Here is a 19,053-nt window from a genome sequence, read left to right as displayed (position 1 = left end):
TAGGGTCTGAATGGTTATGTAAATTTGATACTTCAGTTTTTTATTTGTAATACATTTGCAGAAATGTCTAAAAACCTGTTTTTGCTTTGTCATTATGGGGTATTGTGTGTAGATTGATGAGGGGAAAAAATGATTTAAATTAATTTTATAATAAGGCTGTAACAACAAGTCAAGGGGTCTGAATACTTTCCGAATGTACTGAAGCTGGGTTTTCATGCATCGGCAATAAATAGGCCCTAGAGGCGAAATAATACCAATTTAGCATTAATACTGGAGTGATAGATGTGCAGATGATGATGCAAGCAGAGATACTAGGGTGCAAAAGAGCAAGAGGGTAAGTAATAATATGGAGATGAGGTAGTCGGGTGTGCTACAGCTGAAGTCGGAAGTTTACATACACCTTAGACAAATACATTTAAACTCAGTTTTTCACAATTCCTGACGTTTAATTCAAGTAAAAATGTCTTAGCTCTGTTAGGATCACCACTTTATTTTAAGAATGTGAAATGTCAGAATAATAGTAGAGAGAATGATTTATTTCAACTTTTATTTCTTTCATCACATTCCCTGTGGGTCAGAAGTTTACATACACTCAATTAGTATTCGGTAGCATTGCCTTTAAATTGTTTAACTTGGGTCAAACATTTTGTGTAGCCTTCCACAAGCTTCCTACAATAAGTTGGGTGAATTTTAGCCCATTCCTCCTGACAGAGCTGGTGTAACTGAGTCAGGTTTGTAGGCCTCCTTGCTCGCACACGCTTTTTCAGTTCTGACCACACATTTTCTATCGGATTGAGGTCAGGGCCTATTTATTGCCTACCTCCCTACTCTTCTACATTTGCACACACTGTACATAGATTTTTCTATTTTTCTTTTCTTTGTGTTATTGACTGTACATTTGTTTATGTGTAACTCTGTGTTGTTGTTTTTGTCGCACTGCTTTGCTTTATCTTAGCCAGTTTGCAGTTGTAAATGAAAATTTGTTCTCAACTGGCCTACCTGGTTAACCTGCCTAAATGATTACCGCCCCGTAGCACTCACATCTGTAGCCATGAAATGCTTTGAAAGTGTCATGTCTACTTCCGCTTCTCCCCGACGGAGTTTGACGTTGCCGGTATGCTAACTACCAGTCCTGGGATCCATCATTACGCACACCTGGCATCAATGATTACGCGCACTTACACATCATCATGAGGCATACCTGGACTCCATTACCACAAACATTACCTCCCCTATATCTGGCACTCCCTTAGGTTCCTTCCCCAGTCAGTATTGATCCTGTGTTAGGCTAAGATGCTACAGTTATGTTGTCTTGTTCCATGTTTGTTGTTTTATTAAACGTTTCACCTGCACCTGCTTCTCGACTCACAGCTTCTTCACTACAGAAAGGCTGGTAATGGCTCACATTAACACCATCATCCCAGAAACTCTGGATCCACTCCAATTCGCAAACCTCCCCAACAGATCAACAGATGACGCAATCTCTATTGCACTCCACACTGCCCTTTCCCCACCTGGACAAAAGGAACACCTATGTGAGAATGCTGTTAATTGACTACAGCTCAGCGTTCAACACCATAGTGCCCTCCAAGCTCATCACTAAGCTAAGGATACTGGGACTGAACACGTCCATCTGCAACTGGATCCTGGACTTCCTGATGGGCTGCCCCAAGGTGGTGAGGGTAGGCAACAACACATCCACCACTCTGACCCTCAACACTGGGGCCTCTCAGGGCCACGACTGCATGTCCTCGCATGACTCCAATACCATCATTAAGTTAGCCGATGACACGTTGTGGTAGGCCTGATCACTAATGGCGATGAGACAGCCTATAGGGAGGAGGTCGGAGACCAGGCAGTGTGATGCCAAGACAACAATCTCTCCCTCAACGTGAGGAAGACAAAGGAGCTGATTATGGACTACAGGAAAATGAGTGCCGAGCACGCCCCCATTCACATTGACAGGGCTGTAATGGAGCGGGTTGAGAGCTTCAAGTTCCTTTGTGTCCACATCACTAAGAAACGATCATGGTCCAATCACACCAGCACAGTCGTGAAGAGGGCATGACAACGCTTATTCCCCCTAAGAAAGCTGAAAAGATTTGGCATGGTTCCTCAGATCCTCAAAAAGTTATACAGCTGCACCATTGAGAGTATCCTGACTGGTTGCATCACTGCTTGGTATGGCAACTGCTCGGCATCCAACCGCAAGGTGCTACAGAAGGAAGTGCGCTACAGAGGATAGTGCGTACGGCCCAGTACATCACTGGAGCCAAGCTTCCTGCCATCCAGGACCTCTATACCAGGCGGTGTCAGAGGAAGACCCTAAAAATTGGCAAAGACTCCTGCCACCCAAGTTATTGACTGTTCTATCACACGGCAAGCGATACCGGAGTGCCAAGTCTGGGACCAAAAGGCTCCTTAACAGCTTCTACCCCCACACAATAAGACTGCTGAACAGTTAATCAAATATATGCATTGACCTCTTATTGTATTCTTTATTTTTTCTTATTTCTTGCACTGACTCTCTTACATAGGCTTGATGTACACTCACTGGAGTCTAACCACACACTCACACATACTACACTGACACTCCAACACAAACACTTACACACATGCAAATTGACACACACACACACACACACACACACACACACACACACACACACACACACACACACACACACACACACACACACACACACACTCTTCACATGCGCTGCTGCTACTCTCTGTTTATTATCTATGCATATTCACTTTACCCCTGCTTACATGTACATTACCTTGACAACCCCGTACCCCTGCACATTGACTCGATACTGCTACCCTTTGTATATAGCCTCATTATTGTTATTTTATTGTGTTAGTATTTTTCCTTCTTACTTACTTTTTTTTCTCTGCCTTGTTGGTTAAGGGTTCGTAAATAAGAATTTCAAGGTAAGGTCTACACCTGTTGTATTCGGCACATGACAAATACAATTTGATTTTAAATCCCTCAGGGATTTCACCATGAGGCCAATGGTGACTATAAAACAGTTAGAGTTTAAGGGCGTGGATGAGGATGAGGCTGGATCAACAACATTGTAGATACTATGCAATACTACCTATTTGACAGTGTGAAAAGAAGGAAGCCTGTACAGAATACAAATATTCCAAAACCTGCATCCTATTTGCAACAAGGCTAAAATAAGTCTGTAAATAATTTGGCAAAGCAATTACCTTTTTGTCCTCGATACAAAGTGTTATGTTTGGGGAAAATCCAGTACAACACATTGCTGAGTACCACTCTCCAAAATTTCAAGCATAGTGGTGGCTGCATCATGTTATGGGTATGCTTGTAATCATTAAGGACTGGGGAGTTTTTCAGGATAAAAAAGAAAAAGAATGGAGCTAAGCACAGGCAAACATTTTGAGGAAAACTTGATTCAGTCTGCTTTCCACCAGTCACCTTGCAGCAGGACAATAACCTAAAACACAAAGCCAAATCTACACTGGAAATGCTTACCAAGAATGTGAATGTTCCTGAGTGGCCGATTTACTAATTCAAAATCTATGGCAAGACCTGAAAATGGTTGTCTAGCAATTATCAAAAACCAATTTGACAGAGTTTGAAGAATTTTAGAGACGTACCCAGAAAGACTCACAGCTGTAATCGATGCCAAAGGCACTTCTACAAAGTATTAATTTAGGGGTGTGAATACTTATGTAAATTAGATACTTTTGTAAATATAGTGTATGTGGACACCCTTTCAAATTAGTGGATTTGGCTATTTCAGCCACACCTGTTGCTGACAGGTGTATAAAATCGAGCACACAGTCATGTAATCTCCATAAACAAACATTGGCAGTAGAAAGGCCTTTCTGAAGAGCTCAGTGACTTTTAACGTGGCACCGTCATACAGTAGGATGCCTCCTATCCAACAAGTCAGTTCGTCAAATATCTGCCCTGCTAGAGATTCCCCAGTCAACTGTATGTGTTATTATTTTGAAGTGGAAACGTCTAGGAGCAACAATGGCTCAGCTGCGAAGTGGTAGGCTACACAAGCTCACAGAACGGGACTGCCGAGTGCTGAAGCGCGTAGAGCATAAAAATGTTCGTCCTCAGTTTGAACAGTTCCAAAAGCAACATCAGCACAAGCACTGCTCATCGGGAGCTTCAAGAAATGGGTTTCCATGGCCGAGCAGCCGCACACAAGCCATAGATCACCATGCGCAACGTGTCAGCTGGAGTAATGTAAAGCTCGTCACCATTGGACTCTGGAGCAGTGGAAACACATTCTCTGGAGTGATGAATCAAGCTTCACCATCTGGCAGTCCGACGGAAGAATCTGGGTTTGGTGGATGCCAGGAGAACGCTACCTGCCCCAATGCCTGGCCTGCACAGAGCCCAGACCTCAACTCCATCAAACACCTTTGGGATGAATTGGAATGCCGACTGCGATGCAGGCGTAATAGCCCAACATCAGTGCCCGACCTCACTAATGCTCTTATGGCTGAATGGAAGCAAGTCCCCGCGGCAATGTTCGAACATCTAATGGAAACTCTTCCCAGAAGAGTGGAGGTTGTTATAGCATTAAAGGGGGGACCAACTCCATATTAATGCCCATAATTTTGGAATGAGATGTTCGGCGAGCAGGTGACCACATACTCTTGTTTATGTAGTGTATTTTCGTATTTCATTATCAATACATTTGCTAAGAATTCTAAAAACATGTTTTCACTTTGTGATTATGGGGTATGGGTGAGAATTGTTTTTGATTTAATCAATTTTGAATCAGGCTGTAACACAACAAAATGTGGAATAAGTCAAGGGGTATGAATATTTTCTGAAAGCACTGTATGTTGCCCAAAGATGTTATGCAAAGTTGGTAGAATCTTTTTCCAAATGATTCACAGCTGTAATGGCTGCCAAACTGGCTTCCACCAAGTATTAACTCAGGGGGTGGAGACTTATCCAATGTTCTATAACTTTCTTTCACTTTGAACATTTGGAGTATGTGTGAAAAATTTGAAAAAAATGTAAAGGGGGTATAGACCTTCTATAGGCACTCTATACATATACATTTAGCAGACACTCTTATCACGCCATAGTGCCATCAGACTTTTGATACCAATGTAGGGTAAAAGAGGGCCAACATTTTTTTAACCGTTATAAAGGAATGGTATAGAAAATGATTTTGTATTTTGAAAATACAAATTACAGCTTTCCAAAGTGTCTTATTACAAATACATTGGAGTGCAGTTCAGCTCAGAAGTAATTAAAATCCATATTTCAAATACATGCAACAGAAATAAAGCCCATCTCTGATGACAACCAATGCCAATAGTTGCCGGCCACCATCACTCTGCCATACAAAATGTTTTGCTTTTGTATCTGTGCCCAATTTGCATATAATACAGTACATCTCATCACCTGTCTCACACTGACGATAACTGGAGACAAGCCCTGGGAGTGGAGGGCTACTGTCATTGTCAGTCCAAACCCAAAATCCTGATTACCCAGATTAGTGTAAAAGATTCTGGTAACATGACACACATATTGTTATTGTGTGCTACATTAGCTTACTGTGTGGACTCTTCCTGTGCTATGAATTATTAACCAGGAGACTGTAACCTATAGGCCCCAGGGTAGTTACCTCAGAGTGGGGTTAGGTTGTATGTTGTTGTGTCCAAAATGGCACCGTATTCCGCATGCGGTGCGTTACTTATTGGGCTCTGGTCAAAAGCAGTGCACTATGAAGTGAATAGGGTGCCATTTGGGACACATGATGCTGCTGGAAGTGAAGACTGACTGAACTCATCTGCTTCAAACACTACCCATACAGAAATACAGAAAAAAATACATTTAAAATATACTTTTACATACATTTTTTAGGATACATTTGAAAAACGTCAAATTGGAGAAATAACCCCCCTCCGTTTGTTTTGTACACTGTTGCTACTCACTGTTTACTATCTGTGCATACTTCACCCCCACCTACATGTACAAATTACCTCGAGTAACCTGTACCCCCGCATACTGACACGGTACCCCCTGTATATAGCCTCATTATTGTTATTTTATTGTGTTACTTTTTATTAATATTTTTTTTTTTACTTTAGTTTATTTGGTAAATATTTTCTTAACTCTTCTTGAACTGCACTGTTGGTTAAGGGCTTGTAAGTAAGCATTTCACGGTAAGGTCTACACTTGTTGTATTCGGTGCATGTGACAAATAAAGTTTGATTTGATGTACTTTGTAACAAAATACTTTTGAGAGCTGAAATTAGTATTTTCAAAACACAAAATACTGTTCTATACTTTTTCTTTTTTTGTGATTCACAATTTTATGGCCCCCCTTTCACCCTGCAGTGGTATTAGAAGACTGATAGCACTTTGGTGTGATAGAACTAAATATCCTTTGCCTTAAGAAAGTTTTCATACCCCTTGACTTTTTCCACATTTTGTCATGTTCATCAACATAAAACACTCCATAATGACTAAGTGAAACATGTTTTTAGAAACACATTTATTGAACATGAAATACAGAAACAAACCATTTACATAAGTATTCACACCCCTGAGTAAACACATGTTAGCATCGCCTTTGGAAGTGAGTACCGCTGTGAGTCTTTCTAGGTCCCTAAGGGGCTTTGTACACCTGGATTGTACTATATTTGCACATTATTCTTTTTAAATTATTTAAGCCCTGTCAAGCTGGTTGTTGATCATTGCTTGACAATCAGTTTCAAGTCTTGCCATATATTTTCAAGCCAATTTAAGTCAAAACTGTAACTAGGTCACTCAAAAACATTCAACGTCGTCTTGGTAAGCAACTCCAGTGTATATTTGACCTTGTGTTTTAGGTTATTGCCCTGCTGAAAGGTGAATTTGTCTCCCAGGGTCTGTTGGAAAGAAGAATGAACCTGGTCTTTGTGGCTGAATGTGTTTGAAATTCACTGCTCGACTGAGGAACTTTAAAGATTGGATTGGATGTGTAGGGTACAGATAAACACTGTTATTACACACAGATTGAGTCGATGCATTTTATTCAGTGCATTTCTACACTGAATTTATTTAGGCTTACCATAACAAAGGGGTTGAATACTTATTGACTCAAGACATTTCAGCTTTTCATTTTTAATTAATTTGTAAAGATGTCTAGAAACAGAATTCCACTTTGACATTGTAGGGTATTGTGTGTAGGCTAGTGACACACAATTTCAATTTAATCCATTTTTAATTCAGGCTGTAACACAACAACATTTGGAAAAAGTCAAGGGGAGTGAATACTTTCTGAAGGCACTGTATGTACAGTACATGCATCTCTAGCCATATAGAAATCGGTGGTGGTAGTTAAAGTTGTTTTTAAGTGTGATGCAGTTGAATAGTGACAATGTCATGAACATGTATTGCAGTTGACATCCATTCAAGCATTATACTCCAATTTGTACCCCAATGTGTGAAATATATACAGAACCTGTCAAAAGTTTGGACACACCTACTCATTCAAGGGTTTTTCTTAATTTTTTTAAACTATTTTATACATTGTAGAGTAATAGCGAAGACATCAAAACTATGAAATAACACATATGGAATCATGTAGTAACCAAAAAAGTGTTAAACAAATCAAAATATATTTTATATTTGAGATTCTTCAAAGTAGCCACCCTTTGCCTTGATGACAGCTTTGCACACTCTTGGCATTCTCTCAACCAGCTTCATGAGGTAGTCACCTGAAATGCATTTAAATTAACAGGTGTGCCTTGTTAAAAGTTGATTTGTGGAATTTCTGTCTTTCTTAATGCGTTTGAGTCAATCAGTTGTGTTGTGACAAGGTAGGGGTGGAATACAGAAGATAGCCCTATTTGGTAAAATACCAAGTATTATGGCAAAAACAGCTCATATAAGCAAAGAGAAACGACAACCCATCATTACTTTAAGACATGAAGGTCAGTCAATCGGTCAGTCAAATTTAAAGAACTTTGTGCTATGATGAAACTGGTTGCCACAGGAAAGGAAGACCCAGAGTTACCTCTGCTGCAGAGGATAAGTTCATTAGAGTTAACCAGCCTCAGAAATTGCAGCCTAAATGCTACAGAGTTCAAGTAACAGACACATCTCAACATCAATTGTTCAGAGGAGACTGCGTGAATCAGGCCTTCATGGTCAAATTGCTGCATAGAAACCACTAAAGGACAACAATTATAAGAAGAGACTTGCTTGGTCCAAGAAACACGGGCAATGGACATTAGACCGTTGGAAATCTGATGAGTCCAAATTTGAGATTTTTGGTTCCAACCGCCGTGTCTTTGTGAGATGCAGAGTAGATGAACGGATGATCTCCGCATGAGTAGTTCCCACCGTGAAGCATGGAGGGGGAGGTGTGATGGTGTGGGGGTGCCTTGCTGGTGACACTGTCAGTGATTTATTTTTGAATTCAAGGCACACTTAACCAGCATGGCTACCATAGCATTTTGTAGCGATACGCCATCCCATCTGGTTTGCGCTTAGTGGGACTATCATTTGTCCTAGAAAATGCAAAATAGTACAAATAAACAAAAGCCCTTAAATGAGTAGGTGTGTCCAAACTTTTGACTGGTACTGTATATAAACAATAACCTAAAAGTAGGCTAATTTTGATTAGTGTCAATGAGGAGATTCTGAATCTTTCCCCCACAGAGGGATGCGTGAATGGCATTTCCATTGCATTTCCATCATCTTGGTTGAATACCGTTTATATTGTAACGAGTGCGATGAGATTCGGGAAGCAAGTTCAGGGAGTGAGTGTTTTAATGAATGAATGAATGAATGAATGAATACGAACAATGAACATAAACCACAAACAACGCACCGACTTGAAAACAGAGTCAATAACACCTGAGGAAAGAACCAAGGGGAGTGACAGATATAGGGAAGATAATCAAGGAGGTGATGGAGTCCAGGTGAGTGTCATGAGGCGCTGGTACGCGAGACGATGGTGACAGGTGTGCGGGATAATCAGCAGCCTGGTGACCTAGAGGCCGGAGAGGGAGTATACCTGACATATTTTTATCACATCTATAAGTCAGGGGGGAGCAGAAAAGTTGCCATGTAACTCCTGAAATGCAAAGAAGCAGTAAATAATCATAAGGATAGTTAATAATAGAAATACAATTTTACGGTGAAAAAAATATAGCAGCCTACCACTTCTGATGTGATATTGCACCCCAAAATGAGGAGATCCTACCAGAAATTCCAAAGTGACAGCAAATTTACGTTGCTATTTTCCATCCATCAACCATTTTCAGGTTGTTATAATGCAAACACTTATCCATATGACTCACAGATGTCCACTCTAAAGTAATGTTTCCCCTATCACATTCCTTCATGGCTATACAGAAGGTTTTCAGCTCTGATGGTGTTTGAGTTCCTCCTATTCTGATTTGACTAAAAGGTATCCTGGGAGGGTGGTGGTGGAGAAGTCCAGTTGTGTGTTCTAATGTGAGTTATTATATACAGCTGTAGTGCGAGGGAGGCCCATACTCCCTCTCCTGCCAAGATTTACAACCACTGTCCAAATGCACCCGCCAGATGTGTCTGCCACTCCTAGGCCTAACCAACAGGAGCCAATGTCCAAAATCACACCATGGAGATATTATCTCTCTCACACACACACACCCCCACACACACACATGGTCCATTTCATCTGCACATGGATCTAGGCCTAGATCCAACAGAGCCATAGATGATTTAGCTGAGGGGCTTAACGCCCAGACAGACTGCACATATTACAGACACGTTTACTGTCCAGATGTTCAACATTCACATTTCATCGGGTCATAACCAGGCAGGAAGCCTGATTTTAAAAACCATAAAGTTGATATTCACATTTAGAGGCCTTGAAATGCGACCTTCAAGGCATTTAGCATTAATTTAATATTTTCATCAGCAAAGGATCTCCTCATTTTGGGGTGCAATATCACATCAGAAGTGGTAGGCTGCTGTATTTTCTTCACCATAAAATTGTATTTCTATTATTAACTATCCTTATGAGTATTTACTGCTTCTTTGCGTTTCATGGTGCAGCAGGTAGCCTAGTGGTTAGAGCATTGGACTAGTAACTGAAAGGTTGCAAGATCAAATCCCTAATCTGACAAGGTCAAAATCTGTTGTTCTGCCCCTGAACAAGGCAGTTAGCCCACTGTTCCTAGGCTGCCATTGAAAATAAGAATTTGTTCTTTACTTACTTGCCTAGTTAAATATATATTAGCATTTCAGGAGTTACATGGCAACCTTGCTGCTCCCCCCTGGCTTATAGATGTGATAAAATATGCTTGAGGCTCAAACAGGTGAGCATGTGTTGAACCTTTTGAAATGTATTGCTTGGCAAATTAATTCAGAATGTCTCCAACTGTTACAGCTACTGCAATGGCTGTGGATGGCTGCTGTTCAAATGGAATAGGCTATACTGTGACTATGTCCAAGGAGAATAGTAGATTTGGGGGTTAACTCTAAACTCCAACTGTCCTCTAAGTCACAGCAAATCCCATAATCAAAATGAATAATTATTTTGCTGTCAAGAGACACAATGCATGCAGTTGTGTGGGGACTCTCTCTGTACCCATTGATGTTGAAAGTATAACATCTGCAGTATGTCCATCAAGCACATTTTTTGATGGATTCAATCTATAAGGAATAGCCCTGAGCAGTATGCAGAAGGAAAAGGTTCTGTGTAACCGCATACTCGTATGCAGTGGCCTAGCCTACCTTGAAATATTAACCCCCCCCAAAATGCTTCTCACTGCTTCTCATAGCAACCCATAGCAACTACCTCTGTGGCAACCGAAATGTAGGACAACTCACCTCCCAACTGAAGCAACCAGCCTTTCGGATGGTCCAAGATGCCATTGGCTTGTTTGAGCCCACAGCAGGAGTGGCCTGCGAACTTGTCCATCAATAATGTATCTTGGATTACCTTTCTAAATTCTTCAGCTCATTCTTAGGTGAGGACCAGTCGAGGTGAGCCTGTGTGCCGTTAGCGCTGGATGTCGGGGAACCCTTTGTCTATTCACGTGTAAGTGTATTTTATTTCAATTCAGCCTACTGTTATTTACAAAAGATGCTCACATACCTGTGACTAAATGGCTATTTTTGCAGGCAATTGGCCACGTGATATTTCTTTCAATTTACGTTTTTTCCGGTGGACATTTAATTTTCTCATATTATTTGCAATTACTCTATATATCAATGATATGTTAATGATGCCAAAAATGTGCGACATTCATGCAAATGTGGAATATTTAAATATTCAAAAATATTTTAAAAATCTTAAAATGTATTATAGGTGCGTGCACAAGTCAACATCTGGCAGCAGAAAGTAGCCTAACTAGAATTTTCCAAATCGCATCCCAGAAACTGAAATGGGAGTAGCTGCAGCCCAATATGGCGACTGGAGTATGGGTGAGTGGGTGTGTGGAAGGGAGTGGGTAAGTGGAACTGAAAGTAGTGGACATGTGGAAGGGAGTGGGTGAGTGGAAAGGAAAGTAGTGGGCGTGTGGAAGGGATTGGGTGAGTGGAAAGGAAAGTAGTGGGCGTGTGGAAGGGAGTGGGTGAGTGGAAAGAAAAGTAGTGGGCGTGTGGAAGGGAGTGGGTGAGTGGAAAGGAAAGTAGTGGGCGTGTGGAAGGGAGTGGGTGAGTGGAAAGGAAAGTAGTGGGCGTGTGGAAGGGAGTGGGTGAGTGGAAAGGAAAGTAATGGGCGTGTGTGTGGAAGGGAGTGGGTGAGTGGAAAGGAAAGTAATGGGCGTGTGTGTGGAAGGGAGTGGGTGAGTGGAAAGGAAAGTAGTGGGCGTGTGGAAGGGAGTGGGTGAGTGGAAAGGAAAGTAATGGGCGTGTGGAAGGGAGTGGGTGAGTGGAAAGGAAAGTAGTGGGCGTGTGGAAGGGAGTGGGTGAGTGGAAAGGAAACTGATGGGCGTGTGGAAGGGAGTGGGTGAGTGGAAAGGAAAGTAGTGGGCGTGTGGAAGGGAGTGGGTGAGTGGAAAGGAAAGTAGTGGGCGTGTGGGAGGGAGTGGGTGAGTGGAAAGGAAAGTAGTGGGCGTGTGGAAGGGAGTGGGTGAGTGGAAAGGAAAGTGATGGGCGTGTGGAAGGGAGTGGGTGAGTGGAAAGGAAAGTAGTGGGCGTGTGGAAGGGAGTGGGTGAGTGGAAAGGAAAGTAGTGGGCGTGTGGGAGTGGGTGAGTGGAAAGGAAAATAGTGGGCGTGTGGAAGGGAGTGGGTGAGTGGAAAGGAAAGTGATGGGCGTGTGGAAGGGAGTGGGTGAGTGGAAAGGAAAGTAGTGGGCATGTGGAAGGGAGTGGGTGAGTGGAAAGGAAAGTAGTGGGCGTGTGGAAGGGAGTGGGTGAGCGGAAAGGAAAGTAGTGGGCATGTGGAAGGGAGTGGGTGAGTGGAAAGGAAAGTAGTGGGCGTGTGGAAGGGAGTGGGTGAGTGGAAAGCTCTCTGCTATATGTTAGAAGGTTTTGATTGAGCAGTGTTTTATTTCAAGATTGAGTGGTAAGAAATTGAGCTACGATTTGTGTTTTGAAGCCAGAGGATTTATTTATTTTATTTAACCTGGAAGGGCTCATTGAGATTTGAAATCTGTTTTTCAAGAGCGTCTTAACCAAGATAGGCAGCACCAAGTCATTACACAATTACAGGCAGACAACATGAAAAACTACAGGTAGTCTAGTAAAAAAATAGAATTCACAAGAGTATAAAAAATCATAAAACAGCAAATTAAAAACATTGACAGGTCAGGGAATCAGCCTCAAAATCCTTCATCAATGATTTAAAAACACCAATCGGGACAAGTTCTTCCAGTTTAAAAGTATTTTGTAAGGCGTTCCAAGCCGATGGCGCAGAGTACATAAAAGCCCTTTTACCAAATTCAGTTCGGACCTTTGGAACAGTTAGCAGGATTAAGTGCTGCGAACGAAGAGTATACCAACCACGTTTCTGAACAATAAAAATGTCTAAATAAAATGGTTTTAAACCCAAAAGGGCTTTGTAAATAAAAGTATACCAGTGACTGAGCCTACGATTGACTAGAGAAGGCTAGCAAACACTTGTATATAATGTTCAATGGTGCGTAAGGGTTTTGCTGTTTAAAATAAATCTGAGTCGTAATTTCACTGTTAGTTTTACACAAAGAACTGTACATTGTCGGTTATTAAACTGGCAATTGTTTATTTTTTATTAAAAGTACTGACGATTGGTGTACTGTTTCCTTATGTGTTGTACAGTATGTGTGTGCTTACTGTGACTGTCAGCCTGACTACTCCAGTAGGTAGCTACTTCCCATGCTGTTGCCGGTCAGTGGTGCTTGTTAAGCGGGAGCGAAGGGCACTGTGTCCCAGTGTTGTTACCATTCTTGCCCTCCCCATTGAGTAGTAGACTGTATGTATCTATCAAGATGACATCTAGATGATTATCAACCTTAGTTATTTATTGTGTTGGCTGCTATCCTATTTGAAATAAAATCATAGGAGGGAAAGAAATTGGCCACTTCAGCAACAGATAGCGACACAATGGTGATACCAAAGCTATTTATAAGTAACCCAAGATTGTTCATCTGTGTCGTTATCAATGGGAGCAAATTAAGCATAGTGGACAGAACAAGCAAGGAGGTGGTCAGAGCCAAGCATGAGCTAGCGAGATCCTATTGGCGGGTTATAGGATGTTTTTGCATATTTCCATTGGGGAACACCTTCTCTGTAAAGTGAGTGAAAACAATAACTCAGTTCACCCTTGCACTCCTTGTAAACAACGCAAAGGGTCACGTCTACAAAACTTAATGCACTCTTTTCGTAACAGATTGTAGTTTTGGCAACAGAAAACTGTATTGAGATCAGGCTTTTATTTGATGAGAAAATCAGCAGAATGTTGACCAGTTCCATATCGCTGCATACTCTCTCACTGATGGCCACTGGGCTTCCTCTCCTCACCGTATTGGTGGGGAGTGGAAATTCCAACCAGATGCTTCAGAATTATACATCCAGTGAAACATCTGGCCCGTTGTTCTATCTGTGGTGATAACCAGTAGGAAGCAGGGACGTCAATACAACACCGGTGATCTGGTCGCCGGCTTATCGGCTCCTTGTGTAGCCGAATCAGTCACGCAAAACGGTCTTGTGCCAACAAATCTGCCCAATTTCCTGATTCGCTTTCCATACACCCACTCCTTTCGACATACCCACTTGCCTATACTCCCATTGCCAAATTGGGCTGCTTCTACCCGTACTTGTGGAAACTGCCGAGCAAGTATAGCATCATCACTTCAGATTTTTGTATCTTACTGCCTTCAAAGATTGTCAATTAAATCAGTAGTCATGACATGTTCAGTGAAACATTTGTTGACTGTAAACGGCGGTAGAATGACTCAACTGTTTGACAGATAATCATCAATTTATTGACAAAATGGCTAAATCACGACTCTTTTTCAATCCTAGAAGACATTAGAATGTGTTGGGCTTGTGAAAATATAAGAGACAGATACCAATCTTTCTCAGTCTTATAAAGACTTATTGATAACATGTGATATGCAAATACACTAATACACAGATCCAATATTGCATGTTTTCAGGAGAAAAGAAGAGCCCTGAGAAGAAGAGCGACAGATGGAGCTAATGGGATCCACCCTGACGGCGGAGTACACCCGACCCAAAACCAACCAATTCTTCCCAGCCATCTCCAACATGGTGTCCTCCTACCGGAGCAACCAGCCTGTGCTGGCCATGAACCCCAGTGCCAACCAACCCTGGAGGACTAACGCCTATTACCGCACAGGCAGCGCTACCACCATCCCCTCCCTCTCCTCCATCCAGAGGGAGAACCTAGGCTTCGACCTGGTCCGGGCCAAGACCATGTTCTACCCGTCAAACCGGTCAGCCATGATCACCCGCTACACCCCAGATGACTGGTACAAGTCCAACCAGAGCAACTACCGTGAGTCGGAGTCATCCAGGAACAGTGCGGAGCGGCTGAGGAGGGATACCATCAGGTTGATGCAGGATAAAGAGCAGCTGACCAGGAGGACCCAGGAGACCACCAGTAAAAACATCGGGGAACGCCTCAACGACATCAGCTTCTGGAGGTCAGAGTTGAACCATGAGATAGACAACATGGTGAGCGAGATCATGGCCCTCACTGAGGTGAAGAGAAGGCTGGAGAGAGCCCTGCAGGAGACCGAGGGGCCTCTGCAGGTAATGGTGTGTGTGTGCGTGCGTGCGTGCGTGCATGCGCGCTTGCACGTGTGCATGCTAAGCTCTACGTAAGAGTGTCCTGTAACTCCAACAGTACACAATGCATTCACACAGAAATGCAAATTGTACAGTATAAAGCACAACAAACTCCATCTCCAGTGCACCTATTTAATCATCCATGCATGTCACTTACTCAACACAGGGTCTTACTGTGTCTGATGGTGGTGGATAAAGTGACAGTAGAGTTATTGGTTCTTCACACCACTTCAAGGCAGATGGGTTGAGCATTCACAATACTCTAAATTAGGTCACATGTGTCCTGTTAAGGTTGCTGGGCAACCAGACAACCTTCCACAGAACAGCACCAGTGGTGGTCATTTGTCCTAACCCAAAGTGCTTTGGGGTGTATAGTAGCGTCAACTTGATCTGGCTGGAGATCTGGTGACATGAAGGACCCACACAGGGTAGTGGAGATCAGGTAGCAACAGATAGTTTTCCGAGAGGACCTCTAATAAGTAATTGGAACCTATGAATAGAATGTATACTCACTGTATAGAGAGACATACAAATCAAATCATTTTTGTATATACAGTACCAGTCAAAAGTTTGGACACACCTACTCAAATCAAGTGGAGAAGATGCAGGTCTCCCTCTACAGTATTCACCCAAGGAATGCTCTTTGTTTCAAAATACTTTTTCCCGTCAAAACTAACACGTTCAGAAGTGAATACTAGAGCAATATTTCTAACATAGAATGTTGGGAATGGTCAGAGGCGATCTATAGAACACTAATGTAAATTGTATTTGTTATTTTGTGATGTCATTAAAAATGTTATAAAGGAAATACTGTAACTTGGAAAGTATACCCACTACATGTGCGAAGTTTCCATGCTATGCATTGTGCATGTAATTTGAAAAATGATTAAAGTGTTTTTGTTAACAGGGATGTGATCAAATAAAATCAAACTTTTTGTCACATGCGCCGAATACAACAAGTATAGACCTTTCCGTGAAATGCTTACTTACAAGCCCTTAACCAACAGTGCAGTTCAAGAAGAGTTTTAAGAAAATATTTACCAAATAAACTAAAGTAAAAAATAATAAAAAGTAACACAATAAAATAACAATAATGAGGCTATATACAGGGGGTACCGGTACCGAGTCAGTGTGCGGAGGTACAGATTAGATGAGGTAAATTGTACATGTAGGTAGGGGTGAAGTGACTATGCATAGATAATAAACAGCAAGTAGCTGTCAATGTAAATAGTCCAGTGGCCATTTGATTAATTGTTCAGCAGTCCTATAGATTCGGAGTAGAAGCTATTAAGGAGCCTATTGGTCCTAGACTTGGCACTCCGGTACCACTTGCCGTGATTTGAGAAACTATAAGAGATAATTGTTTTACATTACTTTGTACAAGTGACAAGTCACGCCCACGAGTGAGGTCAGAGAGCGTGTCAGCCTGACGGAACCGTCCCTTTTGAACAAACTGTGTAAATCACTGGTACGACTGATTAGCTGTCCTAAGTAAAGTATCTTCGAAAGCGAATTTAAGTAGGACCATCCTATTACTCTGCTCAAACCATCGTATTACGCTACTCTCATCACTGGGAACCATCGACCTGGCTGGCTAGCCTATCTTCATGTTCGAATGGAAGGAAAATAAACTCTGTTGTTCTGTTCAGGATTACACAACAAGTCACGGGATACCGGACAACTACAGAAGAGAACAACCCTTTTGGACAATCAGAGCCTTACAAGCATGCCAGGAAAAGGCCCAACCCCCTTTCCAAGGAGGCCTGGTTCAGAGAGAGATACACGGCGAACCCAGACATTTCACATATAAACATTCATGAATACTGGCTCAAAGAGGGCGGCGGTTTGTGCGTAAAGTATATGATTACTGTAAGTTAAAGTAACAAGCAGCCATGTTGTGTCATTCCACTAGGGACCTGTTTTTAACATGTTAACTGTGTATGTTTATCCTGTGTTACCATTTAATTAGCTAGTAAATAAATAATTAAACTTATATGTGTAATACTGAATCATAAGTAAGGCTCGGGTTTTTGCAGATGCAAGGAGGTTACAACTGTTCAGAAGGATGATATGATACAAGGTTATGATTTAGAAGTTGACTGTTTATAGATGTGATAGGTAAAGACCTTTTAGAGTTGAATTCGGGAGATGGTAACTCTTAAAAGAACCGCTCTCAAGGTGCCCCAGATCCTAATGAGTTAATTGTTGCATGATTAATTTAAAATCGGGTAACAATTAAACATAGTTAGTTGATAAGATAAATAACAGTCCTCAAATGAACGTTAAAGTCAAGTCACACATAAGTATTCAGACCCTTTGCTATGAGGCTCGGTATTGAGCTCAGGTGCATCCTGTTTTCATTGATCATCCTTGAGATGTTTCTACAACTTGGAGTCCACCTATGGTAAATTCAAATTATTGGATATGATTTGGTAGGTTTACAGCCTTATTCTAAAATTAATGGAATAGTTTTTTTCCTAATCAATCTACACACAATACCCCATAATGACGAAGCAAAACTGTTTTTTCGATTTTTTTGCTAATTTATTAAAGATGAAAATATCACATTTACATAAGTATTCAGACCCTTTACTCAGTACTTTGTTGAAGCACCTTTGGCAGCGATTACAGCCTCGAGTCTTTTTGGGTATGACACTACAAGCTTGGCACACCTGTACTTGGGGAGTTTCTCCCATTCTTCTTTGCAGATCCTCTCAAGCTCTGTCAGGTTGGATGGGGAGTGTCGCTGCACAGCTATTATCAGATCTCTCCAGAGATGTTTGATCGGGTTCAAGTCCAGGCTCTGGCTGGGCCACTCAAGAACATTCAGAGACTTGTCCCGAAGCCACTCTTGTGTTGTCTTGGCTGTGTGCTTAGGGTCATTGTTCTGTTGGAAGGTGAACCATTGTCCCTGTCTGAGGTCCTGAGCACTTTGGAGCAAGTTTTCATCAAGGATCTCTCTGTACTTTGCTCCATTTTTCTTTCCCTCAAGCCTGACTAGTCTCCCAGTCCCTGCCGCTAACAAACATCCCCACAGCATGATGCTGCAACCACAATTTTTCACCGTAGGAATGGTGCCAGGTTTCCTCCAGACATGACGCTTGGCATTCAAAGAATCTTGTTTCTCATGGTCTGAGAGTTTTTTAGATGCCTTTTGGCAAATTCCAAGCAGGCTGTCATGCCTTTTACTGAAGTGTGGCTTCCGTCTGGCCACTCTACCATTAAGGCCTGTTTGGTAGAGTGCTGCAGAGATGGTTGTCCTTCTGGAAAGTTCTCCCATCTCCAGAGAAGAACTCTGGAGCTCTGTCAGAGTGACCATCAAGTTCATGGTCACCTCCCTGACCAATGCCTTTCTCCCCCAATTGCTCAGTTTGGCCGGGCAGCCAGCTCTAGGAAGAGTCTTGGTGGTTCCAAACGTCTTCCATTTAAGAATGATGGAGGCCACTGTGTTCTTGGGGACCTTCAATGCTGCAGACATTCTTTTGTCTCGGAGCTCTAAGGACAATTCCTTCGACCTCATGGCTTGGTTTTTGCTCTGACATGCACTTTGAACTGTGGGACCTTATATAGACAGGCGTATGCCTTTCCAAATCATGTCCAATCAATTGAATTTACCACAGATGGACTCCAATCAAGTTGTAGAAACATCAAGGATGACCAATGGAAACAGGATGCATCTGAGCTCAATTTTGAGACTCATAACAAAGGGTCTGAATACTTATGTAAATAAGGTACTTCGGGTTTTTTATTTTTATAAATTCGCAAAAAAATCGAAACAGTTTTTCGCTTTTTCATTATGGGGTATTGTGTGTAGATTGATG

The 19,053-nt window shown here is 42.0% G+C and overlaps 1 protein-coding gene across 1 annotated transcript in view; it reads left to right on the top strand.

The window, feature by feature from the left end:
- Positions 1-10,948: 10,948 nt before the first annotated feature.
- The window catches only part of tekt3 (tektin 3), a 34,432-nt gene continuing 26,327 nt past the window's right edge, over positions 10,949-19,053 (top strand). Inside the window, exons 1-2 of the mRNA XM_014179834.3 lie at positions 10,949-11,036; positions 14,578-15,196. Coding sequence (XP_014035309.2) covers positions 14,612-15,196 — 585 coding nt within the window. The 5' untranslated portion in view covers positions 10,949-11,036; positions 14,578-14,611. The remainder of the gene's footprint in view (positions 11,037-14,577; positions 15,197-19,053) is intronic.

This window comes from Salmo salar, chromosome 28 (genome assembly GCF_965601325.2).
Source record: "Salmo salar chromosome 28, fSalSal1, whole genome shotgun sequence".
NCBI classification, from domain to species: Eukaryota; Metazoa; Chordata; class Actinopteri; order Salmoniformes; family Salmonidae; genus Salmo; species Salmo salar.
Note: the sequence above shows the minus strand (reverse complement) of the source record. Positions and strands in the feature narration are given on the sequence as shown.